The sequence below is a fragment of the Oncorhynchus clarkii genome, chromosome 2 (genome assembly GCF_045791955.1).
Source record: "Oncorhynchus clarkii lewisi isolate Uvic-CL-2024 chromosome 2, UVic_Ocla_1.0, whole genome shotgun sequence".
Lineage (NCBI taxonomy): Eukaryota > Metazoa > Chordata > Actinopteri > Salmoniformes > Salmonidae > Oncorhynchus > Oncorhynchus clarkii.
The window spans coordinates 50,152,718-50,176,886 of record NC_092148.1 but is presented as its reverse complement, the minus strand read 5'-3'; the positions used below and the strand labels follow the sequence as shown (position 1 = coordinate 50,176,886).

The 24,169-nt window shown below is 43.2% G+C and overlaps 1 protein-coding gene across 5 annotated transcripts in view; it reads right to left on the bottom strand.

The window, feature by feature from the left end:
- The window catches only part of LOC139369033 (transcription factor SOX-6-like), a 152,389-nt gene that overhangs the window by 34,463 nt on the left and 93,757 nt on the right, over positions 1 to 24,169 (bottom strand). For all 5 annotated transcript variants that reach the window (XM_071108612.1, XM_071108611.1, XM_071108613.1 and 2 more), the window contains 4 exons: positions 23,586 to 23,675; positions 7,433 to 7,605; positions 6,114 to 6,182; positions 490 to 607 (listed from right to left, as the gene is read on the bottom strand). In XM_071108612.1, the coding sequence (XP_070964713.1) occupies positions 490 to 607; positions 6,114 to 6,182; positions 7,433 to 7,605; positions 23,586 to 23,675 (450 nt within the window). The remainder of the gene's footprint in view (positions 1 to 489; positions 608 to 6,113; positions 6,183 to 7,432; positions 7,606 to 23,585; positions 23,676 to 24,169) is intronic.

Below are 24,169 nucleotides of genomic sequence, written 5' to 3'. Positions count from 1 at the left end.
GGTGGGTGTGTGCGCGCGCGTGTGTGTGTGTGAAAATTCATGCCACACATGTGTTGTGCAACTGACATGCTTTCAGCGCATCATGACCAACAACATTCCACCGTTCACTATAGCCAATCTATTGCTCCTTAAATGACCAACCAGGAAGTGAGCCTTCTCTCACACAGGTTTCTGCTGATCTCATGGGCAACAGAAGTACAAGCAAGATACGGAGAAAGAGTGTGAAATACTGCAGGAGGATGAGAGAGAGAGAGATAGAGACAGAGTGAACGAGACAGAGAGAGAGAGAGAAAGAGACAGAGAGAAAGAGAGAGAGAGAGAGAGAGAGAGAGAGAGAGACAGAGGGAGAGATAGAGATAGAGACAGAGAGAGAGAGAGAAAGAGAGAGAGAGAGAGAGAGAGAGAGAGAGAGAGAGAGAGAGAGACACTAAGGGCCACATCTTAACTTGAAACAAACACATAGAACGGAAATATTTTGTGTGTGTGTACCTGGCTTGTAGGACATGTTCGGTGGGAAGAGGAAGCCCTGCTGTGCGGCAGCGGCCGCCATAGATCGCTGGTCGTGAGGAAACACTGGGATCATCAGAGGAGGCATGTGACCCTGCACCTGACAGAGCGAGAGAGAGAGTTTAATAGTTTTGTTCTACTAATGACTATTCTGATTAATATGTCTATATGTCTTCTCTTCTTCTTCTGTTTCTGTTTCTAATAAATTTTTCTTAGTGTGTTTATGTTTCCAATGTTGAATTGTTCATAATAATATTTTTTTATTATGCCAATAAAGCAATGAAATGTTATTGAGAGACAGAAAGGAGGGAGAGACAGATGGGGAGTGAGAAAGACAGAGAGGAGGGAGAGAAACAGAGAGGAGGGAGAGAGACAGAGAGGAGGGAGAGAGACAGAGAGGAGGGGGTAGGGAGAAAGATAGAAGAGTATTTTGATTCTGTGGCACTATCATCACATCCAAAAAGCATATTGCCCACAATTCACATGCTCATATCTTCCAGAGAGAGAGAGGTAAGAGAGTAGGCACTTTCGTGCGCGCACACACACACACACAGAGTATAGTTCAAAGGGGGCCTGACACAGAGACCTTCACACAAACACAGGAGCAGAGGAGTGGAGGGTCAACTTGGGAGGAAGAAAAAAAAACAGCAGTTTCCCTGGGAAAGTCAACATAATGCTGTGTGTGTGTGTAGTTTATTTTATCTGACCCTGAAAGCTCTCAAAGTGAGGGTTTAAGTTAGCATCAAAGTAGTTAAAGTAATGAGGTTGGTATTGAATGGACGACTAGATCGTATCAAAGACAAGCCTGAGGGTTTTCTCTTTTGAGTAATCTATTAGTACTATATGTATGCACAGTTAATGAGCTCTCTCTTTCTCTCTCCCTCTCCCCCCCCCTCTCTCTCTCTCTCTCACCATCATCATCATAATCAGTGACACTCTCTGACTATCTGACCTTACTTTTTTTTTTTTTACCTGAAATTATCGCTGGAAAAGGAAAGTAACGTTGTGGTCCAGTCAGGCAGAAGTAGAAGTGGAGAAAATATAAGGGGAACATGTGTGGCTGATTTAGCTAAATGAGTGGCGTGTCTCTAGGGTGTGAACTCAAAGAGCATGGGTGAACAGGAGAGCAGACACAAACAACCCGGCCTTGACTGTGTCTGTGCAGCGTGTGTGTGTGCTTCTCTCAAAGACTGCGGAGCGCTTTTCTTGATTGCCATCTCTTGGAAGGCCCTATAAGGTTCCCTCTCACTGCACACACAGGAGGCCCAGACACAAAGACACACACACACACACACACACACACACACACACACAGACGTCTTGTGACATCACCGAGAGACCAGGGCGAGAATGACGGGGAGAAGAAAAACAAGTCTGCGTGTCCAAGTGGAGGAGGAAAGCGGGACTGAATGCTCCATTCATTGTGTTCCTCTGGGAATGCCTAGACTCCCCTCCACCAGTACAAACACAAAGCGCAGGCCTTCTTCTAGGGGGGAGAGAGGGGTGAATGGACTGCCCTGCTCTCCCCGAGCCATAAGAAAAACATAGGGCCCCCTTCCCCATCTACCCACCAGACACACACACACACACACACACGTACGCACACGCAGACACACACATGCATACATGGTATTAATGGTCCTACTGTGTAAAGGGTGGGGTGGGGGCAGTAACGTGTGTGTGTGTGTAAGGTTGGGGACTGAAAGAGTGTGAATGTGTATGTGAGAGAGGTGGGTGTGGGGGGGGGGGGGGGGGGGGGGGGGGGGTGAGAAAAATGAAGAGAAAGAAAGAGGGAGTAAGCACATGTGTCTGCGAGATAGATTCCTGTCCGTCTGCATTTTTTGGGGGGTCTAGTTTAGGCTGGTAGGCAGAGTTACTGTTTGTATGCTCTACACCCACACATTCATATCAGCAGCTTTTAAGACATATTCTAAGTCAGTGTTTCCAGCTCTTGGTCCAGGGGGCCCAAAGAGACGCACGTTTCTTTTCTTTCTTTTTCTTTCTTTTAAACTCTAGCACTAACACACCTGATTTAAATCCTCGTCAAGCCTTTGATTACAGATTTCAATCAGGTGTGTTAGCACCCCTTCGGCTCCACGGGAACAGGATTGGGAAACACCGCTGAAAGCGCAGAGGTCGTTTCGATCTGAAATCTCATTTATCCAACCCCCGAAATGGTGTTTCTTCCCGAAGGAACTCACCATTGTCTAATGTGGTGTATGTGCGCGCGTGTGTGTGTGTGTGCGTAACAAATGTGCGTTACTCATTTCCCAAACACGTGTAAATATCCTCTGTGCGCATTGCCAGCAACATTAGCTCCAGACAAATCCCTTACCAGCCAATCCCCATGATGGCTCACACTTGAATTCCTGTCATTTTCCATAGTTGCTGAATTTGTTTCGACATTACAGTTGGCCACTGGCTTTCCGAGCCATTGTGTCCCGTCCTGCTTGCTGAGGCTATTGAACAAGACATTTTTATACCTAATTGTTAAAGAGCGACGGCATTAGCTACTGGGCAGAAGGGACAAGGTCAGGTTTAAGGGAGAAAAGAGAAACAGGAAGTAAAATATAACTATTTTTTTTTTAAAAAGGTGACGAAAGAAAACCTTTGAAAAGCGAAGTGAGAGGAGAGGAGAAGGCGTGGAGGTAAAAAAAAAAAGGGTGGAAAATGGCTTGATAAGGAATCTAAAAAAAAGAAACCCTTGGGAAAACAGTAACGTGGAGAAGAGGAACAAATGAGCGGAGGTGAGGAGCGCTCAAAGGCAAGGAGCAGATGCATTTCCTCCTAGAGGAGGTGAAGAACGAGAGAGGGATGAGGAGTAAAAAAAAAAAAATTAAAGCAAGAGGAGATGATTGAAGAACTGAGGGGGACAGAATGAAGTGTGGGTTTGCAGTCATTAATTAAGTCTGGGCCTGCCTCTGTGGCCCTGCGGAAACGAGGATAATATGAGACACATTAAGGGCTCACTTAACAAAGACACATGCCTGTCAACCACTGTGACGAACAAAGGAAGGGGCACCCTCACTCGCGTGCGCGCGCGTGTAACCAAATATTTCACCATGAGGCTGTCGGAAGCTTTCCGTTAACCCATGGAAGTTCCCTGCTGCTTCTACAGGCCATTTAAAAACCACATGACAGGAAACCAGTGTCACTTTGAACTGGGCTCTCCCTCACCGTAAAGCGCAAGACTGGTAAAAAACAAACATTACAACCAGAGAAAGGAAAACAACTTTGACATAAGCGGTTGTACTTCTGGATTTGCGAAAAGGGAAAAGTTGGGTCATTTCCAGTCCTCCAAAATGCTAGGGATTTAGGACTTGGGCAATTGAATTTACTCCAACCTGGGAAGTACAGGTGTGAACCCGGGGAACATCGTTTAACACACGGGATCAAGCTGATCTCGTCAAAATGCCGTAAAACGCTGTCTCCCCCAGAAGTACAGTGGGGGCCCCGCGTCCCAAATGGCACCCTATTCCCTAGGCAGTGCACTATATAGGGAAGAGGGTGCCATTTGGGACGCAGACCGGGGAATGAACCCCAAACAGTAGCCCTTGGTCAGTCCCTTCAGAGCATTGGTCCCCAGTAGCCTGGAAGGAGAAGCAGGCCTGGAGTCGATCAGTAGAAGCAGACGGACTGTTCTTGTGGTGCCGGGCTGCGTGTATGTTTAAGGCCAAAACACTTTCAACACTGCATAAACAGCCAGGACCCCAGCGGGCCGGGCTCTAAAGTGAATCCATATTTCAAGGCATTGTGTTCTACAGCTGGAGTTAAGATTATAATACATATATAGGCTACTTCGAGAATAGAATAGGAGTAATCCTACTCATTAGAATAATGTTCTTTCTAATAATGACACATTTTATGCAGTGATTTCCATGGACCCTAATAAGCTTTTATTTCCTAACTAAGCATTGGCCGCTGCTCGCATGAAATGCATTGCGTTAGAAGTCAATGAACGTAATTTCCCTATACTCGTTATCCCCTATTACACTCCACTAGAGTCACGACTGGTATAAACTGGTAGCAATAATAATAATCACAATTGATTATTCCTAATCACTGTTCCAGACACACAAGGGCATTCATTGACAAGGGCAACCAAAGCTTACTTATGTCACGCTCGTTATAAAGAGTGGACCAAGATGCAGCGTGGTATGGTTCCATCCTCTTTATTAGGAAGTGAAACTCAAAGAAAACAATAAATGCAAAACGAAACGTGACGCTGCTATAGTGCTAACATAGCCAAGATACCACAAAGCACAAAGGGGAAATGGCTGCCTAAATATGATCCCCAATCAGAGACAACGATAAACAGCTGCCTCTGACTGGGAACCATACCAGGCCAAAATAATTATAATTACCTAGATGACCCAGCCTAGTCACACCCCGACCTAACCAACATAGAGAATAAAAAGCTCTCTATGGTCAGGGCATGACAACCTAGCTCTTTCAAAAGGACTTAGCATGTTTAAGAGTATTTACAATGCATTGACAGGCACTGTATGCCAGACATGGGTTCAAATACTATTTGAAATCATTTCAAATAATTGATCTGTGCTTGACTGAGCTTGCCTGTTGCAATGGAACCAATAGAAAAGTCTGATGTGTAAAACCCCACCCACTTGACACTCCAGCCAGACTTAAAGAAAAGGCTCAAAGTGTTTTAAAGATTTCGAAACAGCATTTGAACCGAGGTCTGCCGATCATGTTTGCACTTCTTAACAGCAGCAGACATGCCAAAACGTTACTTCTCTCAACAACACCAAAACAAACTGTAGCCTAAGGACACATTGAGGCCATGTGATCATAAAGACTAGTAGTTTTGCTGTCACACACAGACTCTCCCGAGAGCCGGTCCTAATGAACTCAGATCTGTGGTTTATTAAAAGCAGAGAGGGGGGGGGGGGGGGGGGGGACGACTTGTTAAAAGCAGAACACCTCCAGAGCTGCAGAGCACAAGGGGCCCTGGCTCACTGCCTTCCCCAGCCACGGCGTGCCTTTTCTGGGGTGTGTGAGAGGGAAGTAGCTCCCCTGTCTGGGTCAGTGTCTCTGCAACCAGTCAGCGTCGAAGACGGGACAGTGGGAAAAGTCTGGTGAAGAGGGAATATGAGCGAGAACTCTGCCACGCGTTACGATAGAAGGAACGAGAATCAAGGAGAAAAGAGGTGGATATAGGTGAGAGGGAAAGAGACATGGAGTGGGAGGGAGGGGGGGGGGGGGGGAGTAGCAAGTAGCTAGAGAAAAATAGATGACCAGTATGATTGAGCGAATTTAGAGGAATGAAAGTGTGGAGAAAGGAAGGAAAAAAAGATGTTGATAAACGGAAGAGGTAGCAGAGAAGCCGGTAGTAGGGACTCCGGGGATAGTGTATTGATCTAAGCATGATCAATGACCCAGCAATTGATCCCATAAACAGGTCAATTACAGGGGCCATCGTGTGTGTGCACCCGAACACATTCGGGTGCGCGCACATGTGCGTGTGTATGTGTGTGCGTGCACGTGTGCACGCATACGTGTGTGTAAGTGGTGTGTGTGTGTGCGTATGAACACATGACTAAGATGGAAGAGAAGGAGCGCGGCCACAGTAAGCAGTGGGCACTGACCTGTATCTGCTGCTGGAGAACGTTGATCTTATGCTGCTGCTGCAGGAGCTGCTGCTGCTGCGTCGTAATCTGGAGGGAGGCACAAATGAGACACGAGTGAGAAGAGGAGATACCGAGGGAATAACATCCTTTAAAAGCTCTGGTTTTGAGTTTGAACATGGCAATCTGGGGAGACAGAGCAGAGTGAGACAAGGACGAGACGACAATTAGAAAATAATGAGATGTCGACGATGTGCTGGAGTGGACACAAGGGAAAATACAGAGTGACGCGCAAAAGGTGAGAGTTTTGAGTTTGAACATAGCAAGACTAAGCATACAAGACAAGAACAAGACATGAAAGAACAAAGTGAGACAAAACGGGAAAGAAGAGAATTTAAGCTTGAACATATCTTTATTTTTGACATTGGGTGACAGAAGACGGGATACTTCAGTGAGAAACATGAGAAGCAACAGGAGGGAAAGGGCTGAGACTGGGTGAGTCCAAAAATTTGACAAAGGCGGAAATATTGGGAGACAAGAGAGAACCAACACTGGCAGTAGCACGTGCTCAAGCGACGCTATCAGTCAACAGTGAAGCAGTGAGATTGACATGTTTACGACCCTGACTGACACAAGCCTGCCTCCTCCTTGGCTACCTGTCGCCAGGGGCGGAGCCTAGGCAGTGACAGACAGTTGCAATTATCCAAAAGCGGAGTGTATATTCACTCAACGAGAATACAAAACAGCTGCCCCATTTTTGAAAAGTTATTTGATATATATTTGTATTTATATAATTACAGGCTGTCCATTATGGGACGTCGCTCATCCGAACATGTGTCAAGATTCATTTAGGCAAGGCTTCTCAGTGGCGTCAATATAGGTCATTACCCCGTCATGTCTGAACAGCTAAATAGCAGGCCAATTTAGAAATCTGTCTATTAATCACACTCACTTTTCTTTTGTGATGGAATGTTGTCTCATAATGGGGTGATGGGAATAAAGTACTTGTCCAAACATAATCTCTCTCTCTCTCTCTCTCCCTCCCTCCCTCCCTCCCTCCCTCCCTCCCTCCCTCCCTCCCTCCCTGACTCCCTCCCTCCCTCTCCCCCCTCCCTCCCTCCCTCCCTGCCTCTCTCTCTCCCTCCCTCCCTCCCTCCCTCCCTCCCTGCCTCTCTCCCTCCCTCCCTCCCTCCCTGCCTCTCTCTCCCTCCCTCCCTCCCTTCCTCCCTGCCTCCCTCCCTCCCTGCCTCTCTCCTTCCCTCCCTCCCTCCCTCCCTGCCCCTCCCTCCCTCCCTCCCTCCCTGCCTCTCTCCCTCCCTCCCTCCCCCCCTCCCTCACACCTGGTCCTGCTGCTGACGGGCCAGCTCCATTTGCTGCCTCTGCTTCTCCATCTGTGAGACGGCCATCTTCTTCTGCTCGTCGTGGGCCGCCAGGAGCTGCTCCCGCAGGCTGATGAGCTGGCCAATCATGGTCGAAAGCTGACGCTCCTTCTCCTCCAAACTCTCTGGGGTACCTGACGGAGAGCGAGAGTTGAGGGTTAGAAGGATGGAGGGAGAAGGAGAGGGGGGGGGTGTGGAAATGTCGATGAAATCGCCATCATATACAGTGCCTTGCGAAAGTATTCGGCCCTCTTGAACTTTGCAACCTTTTGCCACATTTCAGGCTTCAAACATAAAGATATAAAACTGTATTTTTTTGTGAAGAATCAACAACAAGTGGGACACAATCATGAAGTGGAACGACATTTATTGGATATTTCAAACTTTTTTAACAAATCAAAAACTGAAAAATTGGGCGTGCAAAATTATTCAGCCCCTTTACTTTCATTGCAGCAAACTCTCTCCAGAAGTTCAGTGAGGATCTCTGAATGATCCAATGTTGACCTAAAGGACTAATGATGATAAATACAATCCACCTGTGTGTAATCAAGTCTCCGAATAAATGCACCTGCACTGTGATAGTCTCAGAGGTCCGTTAAAAGCGCAGAGAGCATCATGAAGAACAAGGAACACACCAGGCAGGTCCGAGATACTGTTGTGAAGAAGTTTAAAGCCGGATTTGGATACAAAAAGATTTCCCAAGCTTTAAACATCCCAAGGAGCACTGTGCAAGCGATAATATTGAAATGGAAGGAGTATCAGACCACTGCAAATCTACCAAGACCTGGCCGTCCCTCTAAACTTTCAGCTCATACAAGGAGAAGACTGATCAGAGATGCAGCCAAGAGGCCCATGATCACTCTGGATGAACTGCAGAGATCTACAGCTGAGGTGGGAGACTCTGTCCATTGGACAACAATCAGTCGTATATTGCACAAATCTGGCCTTTATGGAAGAGTGGCAAGAAGAAAGCCATTTCTTAAAGATATCCATAAAAAGTGTCGTTTAAAGTTTGCCACAAGCCACCTGGGAGACACACCAAACATGTGGAAGAAGGTGCTCTGGTCAGATGAAACCAAATTTGAACTTTTTGGCAACAATGCAAAAAGTTATGTTTGGCGTAAAAGCAACACAGCTGAACACACCATCCCCACTGTCAAACATGGTGGTGGCAGCATCATGGTTTGGGCCTGCTTTTCTTCAGCAGGGACAGGGAAGATGGTTAAAATTGATGGGAAGATGGATGGAGCCAAATACAGGACCATTCTGGAAGAAAACCTGATGGAGTCTGCAAAAGACCTGAGACTGGGATGGAGATTTGTCTTCCAACAAGACAATGATCCAAAACATAAAGCAAAATCTACAATGGAATGGTTAAAAAATAAACATATCCAGGTGTTAGAATGGCCAAGTCAAAGTCCAGACCTGAATCCAATCGAGAATCTGTGGAAAGAACTGAAAACTGCTGTTCACAAATGCTCTCCATCCAACCTCACTGAGCTCGAGCTGTTTTGCAAGGAGGAATGGGAAAAAATTTCAGTCTCTCGATGTGCAAAACTGATAGAGACATACCCCAAGCGACTTACAGCTGTAATCGCAGCAAAAGGTGGCGCTACAAAGTATTAACTTAAGGGGGCTGAATAATTTTGCACGCCCAATTTTTCAGTTTTTGATTTGTTAAAAAAGTTTGAAATATCCAATAAATGTCGTTCCACTTCATGATTGTGTCCCACTTGTTGTTGATTCTTCACAAAAAAATACAGTTTTATATCTTTATGTTTGAATCCTGAAATGTGGCAAAAGGTCGCAAAGTTCAAGGGGGCCGAATACTTTCGCAAGGCACTGTAAGTGAGATATAAATGTATACATGATCATCTTCAATTTGTTATATTAATTTCATCTACAAGGTCTCCCATCTCTGAATCGTGCCACTTGAGTTGTCCTGACCTCTGCTTCCTACAGTTGGTCTGCATCCCCATGCATTCATCACTGCTTTCACCAAGGTACTTGACTACAATGTTTTTCCAAGTAAAGAGTAATACCTTTCCCTTTTGTCACACCCTAACCATAGAGAGCCCTTGGTTCTCTATGGTGTAGTAGGTCAGGGCGTGACTAGGGGGTGTTCTAGTATGTCTATTTCTGTGTTGGTGCTAATATGGTTCCCAATTAGAGGCAGCTGTTTATCGTTGCCTCTGATTGGGGACCATATTTAGGTAGCCATTCCCTACCTGTGTTTGTGGGATATTGTTTGTGTTTAGTTGCCTGTATGCACGTCATGACTTCACGTTTTGTTTGTTTCACGGAGATTCAAAATACGTGGAACTATACTCATGCTGCGCCTTGGTCCGTTCATTTTCAATTACATATGTATGCTATTGATTTGCAGGCTAATATCAATAGCTTTATCCAGATGCACTAACTACAGTAATAGCGTATCTACAATAAGCCCAAGAGTGGAATATACTTGATGACTCTCTGTTCCATCTACGGTTACTTGATTTGGCCTGCGTCCCAAACGGCACCCTATTCCCTATGCAGTGCACTACTTTTGACCAGGGCCCATAGGACTCTGGCCAAAAGTTGTGCACTATGTAGGGAATAGGGTGCCATTAGGGACAAAGTCTAGGTCTGCATATATCAAAGACAACTGTTTCCTCTCTTCATTCTTTTCGCTCACTTTCTCGGCTCTCTCACACTCCTCTCTTCCCTTGTTTTCGCCATTACTTTCCCAAAATTAACTTGAGTCTATTTTCTCTCTGGCCGGTTCCTCTCTTTCGTTTGTATTCTCTTCCACTTTTCCTTCTTCTCCTTCCCTTCTTCCACTCTCCCCGCTCCCCCTTTTATCACTCTTATCCTTTCTTAATTCAAGGTGTTCTGTTTCCAATAATGTTATATTCTCATCAAAGCAAAAAAACACAAGTTAATGCATGTTTGCTCACTGCTCAGATATATTTTTTCCAACAGCTAGTGGAATGTAACCAACAGAAAGGCTAGCACTGGCTAGCAGAGAAGGCTAGTAGAAAAGACTAGCGGAACAGTCTGGCATTGTAGGCTAGTTAGCCATATCAGCTCTGATGCTAAATTCATCTTTCAATTCAATAAAACTTTATTTATCCCCTCAGGGGTAATTACAAAAGGCAAGTCAGTTCCAAGTAAATAAATTAGGACAAGGGCCAATCATATCAAACACAGACAGAAAATCTCTGATAATGATGTTACCACCAGGCTGCATAGAGATCAACCAAGGGGCTGCACATGTGACTAAGGCTCAATCATCGCTTAAACCCTAGACTCACTCCAATTTGCAAACCGGCCCAACTGATCCACAATCTCCATTGCACTCCACACTGCCTTCGCCCACCTGGACAAAAGGAAAACCTATGTGAGAATGCTATTCATTGAATTCAGCTCAGCGTTCAACACCATAGTACCCTCAAAGCTCATCAATAAGCTAAGGACCCTGGGACTAAACACCTACTTCTGCAGCTGGATCCTGGACTTCCTGACGGGCCGCCCCCGGGTGGTAAGGGTAGGTAACAACACATCCGCCACGCTGATCCTCAACACAGGGGCCCCTCGGGGGTGCGTACTCAGTCTCCTTACTCAAAGTTGAATTGGAACACAACTCCGAATCTACGCAGCTCGTGGGATCTCGCAAAATGGAGAGGGAGGGCTAAGGGACGGAATTGGGATTGAGCCTTCAGCTTTCCAGTCAGCAGTCCCCGTTAGCAGTCCCCCCAAACTCTTGCATACATACACACACTCACATACACTACCAGTCAAAAGTTTTAGAACACTTACTCAATGAAGGGTTTTTCTTTATTTGTACTATTTTCTACATTGTAGAATAATAGTGAAGAAATAAAAACTATGAAATAACATATATGGAATCATGTATTACCCAAAAAAGTGTTAAACATATACAAAAATATTTAATATTTGTAGCCACCCTTTGCCTTGACAGTTTTGCACACTCTTGGCATTCTCTCAACCAGCTTCACGAGGTAGTCACCTGGAATGCATTTCAATTAACAGGTGTGCCTTCTTAAAAGTTCATTTGTGGAATTTCTTTCCTTCTTAATGCATTTGAGCCAATCAGTTGTGTTGTGACAAGGTAAGGGTGATATACAGAAGATAACCCTATTTGGTAAAAGACCAAGTCCATATTATGGCAAGAACAGCTCACATAAGCAAAGAGAAATGACAGTCCATCATTACTTTAAAACATGAAGGTCAGTCAATATGTAACATTTCAAGAACTTTGAAAGATTCTTCAAATGCAGTCGCAAAAACCATCAAGTGTTATGATGAAACTGGCTCTCATGAGGATCGCCACAGGAATGGAAGGCCCAGAGGTACCTTTGCTGCAGAGGATAAGTTAATTACAGTTACCAGCCTCAGAAATTGCAGCCCAAAGAAATGCTTCACAGAGTTCAAGTAATAGACACATCTCAACATCAACTTTTCAGAGGGGACTGTGTGAATCAGGCCTTCATGGTCGAAGCTGGTTGAGAGAATGCCAAGAGTGTGCCAAGCTGTCATCAAGGCAAAGAGTGGCTATTTGAATAATCTCAAACCGAAAATATATTTAGATTTGTTTAACACCGTTTTGGACACTACATTATTCCATATGTGTTATTTCTTAGTGTTGATGTCCTCACTATTATTCTACAATGTAGAAAATAGTAAAAATAAAGAAAAATCCTTGAATGAGTAGGTGTTCTAAAACTTTTGATCGGTAGTTTACACACACAATTGGTGTTGGACAATCAACCTACTCAATCACCCCCAACCCCCACCCCCTACACACACACACACACACACACACACACACACACACACACACACACACACACACCATTGCTTCCCTCCCTCTCCTTGCCCCAACCTGGGCTCAACCAGGGACCCTCTGAACACATCGACAGCAGTCATCCAAGAAGATTCACTATCTATCACTCCACAACAGCTGCAGCCCTTACAGAGCAAGGGAAACAAATACTTCAAGGTCTCAGAGTGAGTGACTTCACCAATTGAAACACTACTAGTGAACACCTCTAACTGGCTAGCCATTTCACACCGGTCACACACACCCTTTGACCTCCTCCTTCTCCGCAGCAACCCCAGCAGCTGGGCAGAGCCCAACTGAGTAATCTGGGTTAACAGCATCAACGTAACGGTCTTCTTTCATTCTGTCCTTCTCCTTGCCCCGACCTGGGCTTGTCCCAGGGACCCTCTGAACTGTTTCCCATGAAGTATCGTTACCTATTACTCAGAAAAGCAACAATTTCAAGGTCGACGTCAATTGAAACACTACTAGTGCGCACCGCTAACTAGGTAGCCGTTCCCAACCGGTTACACACACACACACACACACACACACACACACACACACACGCACACATTCCCTAAAGTGAATATTTCAATGCCAGGTGCAGTCACAGGACAATAATAGACATGCATATACAGTATATGTATTTGTTATGCCATGTGCAAAAACACATGCTAGACATTCATCAAATATAGCTGACAATGGTAATAATAATAATTTCAGCCTTTTCTGCCTGTCAACTAACCATCCATCAGGATTATGGAGGAAGTGTCATACCAGTTGAATTTACAAGGCAAACCAGGAACCAATTCCCTTTCTTTCTCTCCCTCGCGCCAAAACAACAAGAGAGCCTTGACCAATTTTGCATTAATACAATTGAAAACGGAAAACCGTGTAAACTTTAATCCACACACAAACAAAGACACACCACACAGACACAGAAACACACACACACACACAGACACAGAAACACACACACACACACACACACACACACACACACACACACACACACACACCATGAAGTACTTGTACTTTTTAAAAAAAAATTTTTTTACTATGGCTGGTTGTCCCACCTTCACAAACTTTAAGTCGCTGTGGATAAGAGTGTCTGCTAAATGACTCAAATGTAAATGTAATGATGATGAAATGAATATGTTCGTGGCGGGAGACCCCGTTCCTCTTGCCAAAAACATCATCATCATGTCAAAGGAACTCCTGTGTGTGTCAGCTTATTGCATTCCACGTTATGACTAACCTCCCTTCAGTAGCACACAACAAAAAGACCCAGACACCTGGCCCACGTACCATCGCGCCACACAAAAACGAACATGTTCGCCACATCTGCCACAACTAACACAATGTTTCAATTGGGAGCCGAGCTGAGGAACTCTAGCTCAGATGATATGCACCTTTTTCATATGAGCTCACCTCTTCAATACATGTAAGTCAATGAACCTCAACTGCACAGGTTCCTTCCCAGACCCAAATGTTTATCGATAAAAAACAAAACAGCACAGATGAAAAACCCAAGAGTGGTACAGTAGACTGAATTTAACAGACATACTATCACAGATTTTCTCAGGCCGACAGGAGGAAACATCTGGGAAAATATTATCAGATTTGTCTAGGCAAATTTTTTTTTAATTACCTTACCTTACCTTACCTTACCCTACCCTACCCTACCCCTACCCCAACCAACCAACCAACCAACCAACCAACCAACCTATCTATCTCAGTGGTTAGGCCCCGTTCCATGTCAGCCATTAAGAAGTGAGTCGGCTGTTTGAAATTAATCACAGTGTTTTGGAGAGAGGACACAGCTGGTGGAACAGAGAGCGCTCTGTGTAGAGAGAGCGAGAGAGAGTGTGTGTGTGCGTGCATTTCTGTGTGTGTGCGCATGTGGAGAGTCCATATAGTCGCTTCCTGTGGGGTTGGGGGATAGACCGGCATTGCTTTCCGCAGGGTGCAGATAGAAATGTAGTGAATAGAGTTTACACGATTCCTTATTCTACATGCCAGAGAGGCATGTCTGTTCTACACTAACTATTTCTAGCTGAATGTTCCACAGCGTTGTGCCGTACTGAATGCAGCCCACATATTTGCACTGTGTGGGAAAATACCATAATGTTGCTCCCTTTGATGGGACCAGGGTTGTATTCATTACGCACCAAATGGAATAACATTTACTGAATCATGGAGGGTCTACCTGATCTTGTCCAATAAGGAACACTAGTTTTCATTTTGCTACATTTTACACTAATGAATAGGACTCAGGTTTAAGGCTATATGGCCAGCAACGGCAAGCGGTACCGGAGCGCCAAGTCAAGGTCCAAAAGGCTTCTTAACAGCTTCTTCCCACAAGCCATAAGACAGCTAATCAAATGGCTATCCAGACTATTTGCATTGTCCCCCTCCCCCACTCCCTATTTTATGCTGCTGCTACTCTCTGATTATTATCTATGCGTAGTCACTTTAACTCTACATACAGTACATGTACATATTACTTCAAATACCTCGAAACATTGAGTCTGTACCGGTACCCCCTGTATCTAGCCTCGCTACCGTTATTTTATTGCTGCTCTTTAACCATTTGTTATTTTTAACTTATCTATTTTTTACTTAACACTTCTTTTTTTAAACTGCATTGTTGGTTAATGACTTGTAAGTAAGCATTTCACTGTAAGGTTGTATTCGGCGCGTGTGACAAATAACATTTGATTTGATTTGAACTGCATGGGAGAGAGCGAGAGAGAGAGAGAGAGAGAGAAGAGGGCGAGAGAGAGAGAGAGAGAGAGAGAGAGAGAGAGAAGAGGGCGAGAGAGAGAGAGAGAAAGAGAGAGAGAAGAGGGCGAGAGAGAGAGAGAGCGAGAGAGAGAGAGAGAGAGAGAGAGAGATAAGAGGGAGAGAGAGTATACATGAGGAAAAAGGGTGAGGGAGAGAGAGACAGCTCCAGCTGCTTAAACATGAGAGTTGAAGTGAGGAGGTTCAATGTCAGTCCTGTTCCCACTCATGAGTGTTTCTGTGCATTTTTTTTTACGCTTTCCACTGAGGAAATGCTTGCCATTTCTAAGGGGCCAATCTAAATGACGCTTTCAGAGTGCCGCTAAGAAGGAGCAGATTGATGAGGAATGAGAGGGCTGGACTCAGATAGCTCATCATGGGTGAGTCCTAAATGGCACCTTTACTGCATTCCCCACATAGTGCACAACTTTTGACCAGGACCCGTGCACTATGTAGGGAATAGAGTGCCATTTGGGACACATGGCCGTAATGTTAAAGCCAGGAGGGTTTTTCAAAAACAGCGCAGAACGTGTTGTGTAGCATGTTTTTAGAGTTTTGTATGATTATTCAGCTGGATATCAGTTTTTTTCCTGTGGTTTATAATAATTTTATCAGATGTTATAAGTGTGTCTGGACAGAGCCTGCAGTCACTCAGACACTGAGGAGGCCCAGAATATGGTGAAATAAAAGGGAACTGTTTCAAATCAAAGTATTCCTGTCCAATATAGATGGATGTGTGTGTGTGTGTGTGTGTGTGTGTGTGTGTGTGTGTGTGTGTGTGTGTGTGTGTGTGTGTGTGTGTGTGTGTGTGTGTGTGTGTGTGTGTATGTGTGTGTGTGTGTGTGTGTGTGTGTGTGTGTGTGTGTGCGTGATAATCAAGGCTATAAAACACTCTGTAAAACATATTGTCACCTCTGTAAGTCAGCTTTCATACAATGCACAGCCTCACAGCCACTCCTATAAGCATGTATAGAATGGACTAGATGTTAACCTATAACCACACTAAAGCACTTTTTTGATTTATCCATCAACATTCTGTGGGTCTCAATTCGTAGACCCTGTGCCTCGCCAACTAAAGGACGATGATGCATTTTCTCTCTGTGTGTGTGTGCCTGTGTGCGTGTGTTTGTCGGGATCAATATATCTGTGTTGTATTTGAGGGTGTGTTTGTGAGAAAGAGAGTATTCAAGTTTGCAACCCCTAAAGTAGATCCCGTCCACTTAAACGGGCCTTTGTGCAATTTTACGTATCGCTCCTCCACCTGTGTATATTCACAAGCTAGTGCTTCATGATCTGTATCTTCACAATGAACGTGAGTTTGAATTGAACACGACACGCTAAAATCGTTTAGCCTACCTAGCCCCGTGCTCAGATTCGCTTTCTTTGCATATCAGACCAAGTGAGAGGGTCAAGCTTCAGTCCCACATCACACACAAACTATCACATACACCAACTGACACGCATGAGTGCTTGGTTGACTATTATCTGAACAACGTTCTTTTCATTCTTTGTTTGTTCGTTTTGTTTCCCTGCATATTATGTCTATCTCTGATAAGCTACCCAGTAATGGGATAAAAATGACCCATTAATATACTGTATGTTGATTTAGAAAAAAGGTTCATTAAATAACTTGCTAACATCAGATAACGTTCATGTATTGGCCATCTCTGAGACTCACTTTGATCATTAATTTGATGATAAAGCAGTAGCAATAGAAGGATATAACATCTACAGAAGAGACAGGAATGCCTATGGGGGAGGTGTTGCTGTATATATTCAGAGCCATATTCCTGTAAAGCTTAGAGAGAATTGTATGTATAAAGCTGTTGAAGTGTTGTGTTTGCAGGTTCACCTGCTTCATCTACAAATCAAAAGGGCTAGACAATCTGGACCCTCTCTTTCTAAAATTATCAGCCGAAATTGTTGCAACCCCTATTACTTGCCTGTTCAACCTCTCTTTCGTATTGTCTGAGATCCCCAGAGATTGGAAAGCTGCCCCGGTCATCCCCCTCTTCAAAGGGGGAGACACTCTAGACCTAAACTGCATTTCTAAGGTCGTCGAAAGCCAAGTTAACAAACAGATCACCGACCATTTAGAATCCCACTGTACCTTCTCCGCCATGCAATCTGGTTTCCGAGCTGGTCATGGGTGCACCTCAGCCACGCTCAAGGTCCTAAACGATATCATAACCGCCATCGATAAGAGACAATACTGTGCAGCTGTATTCATCAACCTGGCCAAAGCTTTCGACTCTGTCAATCACCACATTCTTATCGGCAGACTCATCAGCCTTGGCTTCTCAAATGCCTCGCCTGGTTCACCAACTACTTCTCAGACAGAGTTCAGTGTGTCAAATTGGAAGGCCTGTTGTCAAGGACCTCTGGCAGTCTCTATGGGGGTGCCACAGGGTTCAATTCTCGGGCCAACTCTTTTCTCTGTATACATCAATGATGTCGCTCTAGCTGCTGGTGATTCTCTGATCCACCTCTACGCAGACGACACCATTCTGTATACTTCTGGCCTTTCTTTGGACACTGTGTTAACTATCCTCCAGACAAGCTTCAATGCCATACAACTCTCCTTCCGTGGCCTCCAACTGCTCTTAAATGCAAGTAAAACTAAATGCATGCTACTCAACCAATCGCTGCCCGCACCTGCCCGCCTGTCTAACATCACTACTCTGGATGGTTCTGACTTAGAATATGTGGACAACTATAAATGCCTAGGTGTCTGGTTAGACTCTAAACTCTCCTTCCAGACTCACATTAAGCATCTCCAATCCAAAATTAAATCTAGAATTTCCTATTTCGCAACAAAGCATCCTTCACTCATGCTACCAAACATACCCTCGTAAAACTGACTATCCTGCCGATCCTTGACTTCGGCAATGTCATTTACAAAATAACCTCCAACACTCTACTTAGTAAATTGGATGCAGTCTTTCACAGCGCCATCCGTTTTCCTACCAAAGCCCCATATACTACCCACCACTGCGACCTGTGTGTTCTCGTTGGCTGGCCCTCGCTTCATATCTGGTTCAGATTATTAATCAACCTACCAGGGTGATTACAAACAGTACAGGAACTATACTTTCACTTTATCATTCACGTGTATTGATCACATTTTTACCAATGCTGCAGAACTCTGCTCCAAAGCTGTATCCATACGCACTGGATGTACAGTCCATAATACAGTGGCCATATCTAGAAAAGACAAAGTTACAAAGGCTCGGCCTACAATAAGAGATCATGCAAAATGTTTTGCACTGATTCCTATGTTGAAAATGTTTAAAAAAATATTTGTTGGTCTGATGTGTGTAATGAGGGGCATCCAGACGCTGCACTTAGTGCATTTATGAAATGGTTTCTTCCTGTTATTAACCTCTTGGATCTCTAGGGGCGCTATTTCATTTTTGGATAAAAAACGTTCCCATTTTAAGCGCAATATTTTGTCACGAAAAGATGCTCGACTATGCATATTATTGACCGTTTTGGAAAGAAAACACTCTGAAGTTTCAGAATCTGCAAAGATATTGTCTGTAAGTGCCCCAGAACTCATTCTACAGGCGAAACCAAGATGATACGTCAACCAGGAAATGAGCAGAATCTCTGAAGCTCTGTTTTCCATTGTCTCCTTATATGGCTGTGATTGCGCAAGGAATGAGCCTACACTTTCTGTCGTTTCCCCAAGGTGTTTGCAGCATTGTGACGTATTTGTAGGCATATCATTGGAAGATTGACCATAAGAGACTACATTTTCCAAGTGTCCGCCTGGTGTCCCTGCGTCGAAATTGGAGCGCAAAGCCAGGTGCAATTATTTTTAAATTTGAGAGCAAGGAGAAACCAGGCTTCCACGAAGGATATATCATCGAAGAGATATGTGGAAAAAAACCTTGAGGATTGATTCTAAACCACGTTTGCCATGTTTCAGTCGATATTATGGAGTTAATTTGGAAAAAAGTTCGCGTTTTGAGGGCTGAATTTTCATTTCTTTTTTTTTTTTTTTTTTTTTTTTTTTTGGTAGCCAAATGTGATGTACAAAACGGAGCTATTTCTAATACACAAAGAATCTTTTTGGAAAAACTGAGCATCTGCTATCTAACTGAGAGTCTCCTCATTGAAAACATCAGAAGTTCTTCAAAGGTAAGTTATTTTATTTGAAGGCTTTACTTGTTTTTGTGATAGTTGCCTGCTAAATGCTAACGCTAATGCTAACGCTAAATGCTACGCTAGCTAGCTACTGTTACACAAATGATTGTTTTCCTATGGTTGAAAAGCATATTTTGAAAATCTGAGATGACAGTGTTGTTAACAAAAGGCTAAGCTTGAGAGATAGCATATTTATTTCATTTCATTTGCGATTTTCATGAATAGTTAACGTTGCGTTATGGTAATGAGCTTAGGTCTATAAATAGAATCCCGGATCCGGGTTTGGTCGTCGCAACAGGTTAATAAGCATGCACCTATTAAGAAACTGACTGTTAGAACTGTAAAGGCCCTGTGGATTGATGAAGAATTGAAAAGTTGCATGGTTGAGAGGGATGAGGCAAAAGGAGTAGTGATTGGCAAACTTACTGTAAATTGAGAAACAATGTTTTTAAATTAATAAAAAATTATTTTATGAAACCAAGATACATTTTATAAAGTATGATGGAAAAAATCTTTGGAATAGTTTAAATGGAATTATAGGCAGAAAGACTAAATCAACTCCATCTTTCATTGAATCAGATGGCTCATTTATCACAAAAACCTTTTGTTGACAATTACTTTAATTACTATTTCATTGGCAAAGTAGGCAAATTTCGGAAATAAATGGCAACAATAAACTGTGAGTCATCATATTCATGCATAAAATACCTAATAATGAATTTTGTAATTTAAGTGTCGGTGAGGTAGTGACAATTTAGATAGCAAGCTACTGAGGATGGTAGCAGACTATATTGCCACCGCTATTTTTTATATCTTTAATCAATCTGGTAAAAAATGAGATTTTTTTAAATCCTCAGACCTGGAGGGAAGCCAAAGTCATTCCGCTACCCGAGAATGGTAAAGCATCCTTTGATTCTAACAGCTGACCAATCAGCTTACTGCCGACTCTTAGCAAACTTTAAATTTGTATTTGTTTGACCAGATACAATGCTATTTCTCTTTCAGCATGCTTATAGAGAAGGGAACATATGTACTTCACTGACACAAATTACTGATGATTGGTTGAAAGAAATGGGTAATAAGAAGATTGTGGGAGCTGTAATGCAACCTTTGAAATTATTGACCATAACCTGTTATTGAACAAATTTATGTGTTATGGCTTTTCAACCTTTACCATATTATGGATTTAGACCTGTCTATCTAATAGAACACAGAGGATTTTTTCTTTAACCAGTTGAGTCTATGGGGGCGCTATTTCATTATTGGATAAAAAAACGTGCCCGTTTTAAGCGCAATATTTTGTCACGAAAAGATGCTCGACTATGCATATAATTGATAGCTTTGGAAAGAAAACAGTCTGACGTTTCCAAAACTGCAAAGATATTATCTGTGAGTGCCACAGAACTCATGCTACAGGCGAAACCAAGATGAAACTTCAAACAGGAAATGAGCAGAATTTCCGAGGCTCTGTTTTCCATTGTCTCCTTATATGGCTGTGAATGCACCAGTAACGAGCCTGCCCTTTCTGTCGTTTCTTCAAGATGTCTGCAGCATTGTGACGTATTTGTAGGCATATCATTGGAAGATTGGCCATAAGAGACTACATTTTCCAGGGGTCCGCCCGGTGTCCTTTGTCTAAATTGGTGCGTAATCTTCAGCTGCGGGCATTTTCTCCTGGGATTCAGAACAGAAAGCACACTTCCACGAACGATATATCATCGAAGAGATATGTGAAAAACACCTTGAGGATTGGTTCTAAACAACGTTTGCCATGTTTCAGTCGATATTATGGAGTTAATTTGGAAAAAAGTTTGGCGTTTTGATGACTGGATTTTCATTTTTTTTTGGTAGCCAAACGTGACGCACCAAACGGAGCGATTTCTCCTAAACAAATAATCTTTCAGGAAAAACTGAACATTTGCTATCTAACAGAGTCTCCTCATTGAAAACATCTGAAGTTCTTCAAAGGTAAATGATTTGATATTTGAATGCTTTTCTGGTTTTTGTGAAAATGTTGCCTGCTGAATGCTAACGCTAACGCTAAATGCTACGCTAGCTAGCTACTGTTACACAAATGATTGTTTTCCTATGGTTGAGAAGCATATTTTGAAAATCTGAAATGACAGTGTTGTTAACAAAAGGCTAAGCTTGAGAGCTAGCATATTTATTTAATTTCATTTGCGATTTTCATGAATAGTTAACGTTGCGTTATGGTAATGAGCTTGAGGCTGTATTCACGATCCCGGATCCGGGATGGCTAAGTGCTAGAGGTTAATGGAAGCTTCTCTAATGTTAAACATGTAAAGTGTGCTGTACCGCAGGGGCGCTCTCTTGGCCCTCTACTCTTTTCTATTTTAACTAATGACCAACCACTAGCATTAAAACAAAGCTTTTGCATGTTGATGATTCAACACTATACATTTCAGCAACCACAGTTAGTGAAATCTCTGCAACCCTAAACAAAGAGTTGGAGTTAGTTTTAGAATGGGTGGTCAGTAATAAACTAATCCTGAACATCTCTCAAACAATTGTATTTGGTACAAATCATTTCCTAAATTCTAGACCTTAGATGAATCTGATCATGCATAATGTGGCTGCTGAGCAGGTTGAGAAGCCTACATAACTTTGGATTGTAAACTGTCATGGTCAAAACATATTGATACAATGATTGTAAAGATGGGGAGAGGTCTGTCCGTCATAAAGAAGTGCTCTGCTTATTTGACACCACACACACACCACACAAAGCAAGTCCTTCAGTCTCTAGTATTATCTCATCTTGATTATTGCCCAGTCATATCGGCAGGTGCTTCCATGTAGCCATGGCTCTATGTAATATTATGTGCCTAGTCTGTTCTTGACTTGGGGATTGTGAAGAGACCTTTGGTGGCATGTCTTGTAGGGTATGCATGGGTGTCCGAGCTGTGTGCTAGTAGTTTAAACAGACACCTCGGTGCATTCAGCATGTCAACACGTCTTACAAAAACAAGTAGTGATGATTTCAATCTCTCTTCCAATTTGAGCCATGAGAGGTTTATATTATTAATGTTGGCTGTCTTCGTACATTTACGGGCCAGCCGTGCTGCCCTGTTCTAAGCCAATTGTAATTTTCAGAGGTATCTCTTTCTGGCACCTAACCACGAATGAACAGTAGTCCAGGTGCAACAAAACTAGAGCCTGTAGGACCTGCCTTGCTGATAGTGTTGTTAAAAAAGCAGAGGAGGCTTTATTATGGACAGACTTCTTCTCATCTTCACTACTGTTGTATCAACATGTTTTGACCATGACAGTTTACAAACCAGGGTTACTCCAAGCAGTTCAAGTCACCTTAACTTGCTCATTTCCACATTATTTATTACAAGATTTAGTTGAGGTTTATGGTTTAGTGAATGATTTGTCACAAATACAATGCTTTTAGTTTTTAAAATATTTAGGACTAACTTATTCCATGCCACCCATTCTGAAAACAACTGCAACTCTTTGTTAAGTGTTGCAGTGATTTCACTCACTGTAGTAGCTGACGTGTATAGTATTGAGTCATCCGCATACATAGACACACTGGCTTTACTCAAGGCCAGTAGCATGTCATTAGTAAAGATTGAAAAAAGTAAGGGGCCTGGACAGCTGCCCTGGGGAATTCCTGATTCTACCTGGATTATGTTGGACAGGCTTCCATTAAAGAAGACCCTCTGTGTTCTGTTAGACAGGTAACTTTTATTTACAATATAGCAAGGGATGTAATGTCATTACCGAATCGTTTTTCCATCAGCCGACTATACTAAAACATCTAATAAAATACCAATACCAAAATAAAAACAAGTACATTTACCCCACCTCATTTATATGCTCGTAAAAGTTATTGCTGATGCATACAAACATTAGAAAGTGGACAGCTTTTTTGTACAGGTACTCAAAGTTACAATTACAACCTGGACAGGAAAAGGTTTACTGCTCAACCAATTGTGAGAAATAGGTGTGTGTTTAGACTGTTTCCCTATATATGGATAAATGCATGCATAATGGTAACAGCTTTCACCAAGCAAGAGGATAAATATTCTGTCTTGATAAGAAGTTCTTACATTATATTGTATTTGTAAAAGTTTCCTGAAGGACCCCTGAACATTCTTGGGAGGTTTTGTATAGTTTGTAGTTGGTTGCAGAGGAAATTTTTAGGACACTCTTTGGACATTGTGTCATGGTCCCCCGTTGGTTTTGTCACGTGATGGTCACATGTGTCCCAAACCATTACAGGCAAAGTAATTAAATGGTATGGACGTTTTAATGTTAGTGGCAAACTGTTCAGCATGAGAAAGGAGGTATTATTGGGACGCAGCCTGTGAATAACAGCCGTCTCACCTTTGACCTCTCCTAGGAGCTCGCTGGCATTCAGTCTGTCCCTCCTGTCTTTCCAGTCCCTGGACAGAAGTGTCTCCGCACAGGTAGACTCTACGGAAGGAGAGAGGAACAAGCAAGTCAGTAACTTGGTTCTTTCAAACAAGGCACGTGTTATACCCTAAGCAGAATGCAATGGGAACTAATACACCACTCTGAATCTTTCAATGGGACTATTTTGCTTCTATGAGGCAAGACAAGAATATTGTGATTAGCCTTCATCTCTATGCATCCAGTTTTAAACTTTTCACCCGACATACACACACAAGCCTCTTAGGGGTTGTGTGTGTGTGTGTGTGTGTGTGTGTGTGTGTGTGTGTGTGTGTGTGTGGATACATGCTGTTGTGTATCTGTGTGCATGAGTCTATCTTCCAGAGAATCCTATCAGAGTCGTAAACCCCATGAGAACAGTTTCATTCCTCAGTGAGATCGGAGAAGTCTAGCAGTCAGGATGGCATTTTTCGATTCCAGTATTTAAAAAAAAAAACTAAAAGGCTTTCTAGATGAAAAATGGTTAAGTGGACAATGGCTCATTTGTGAGAATTTAT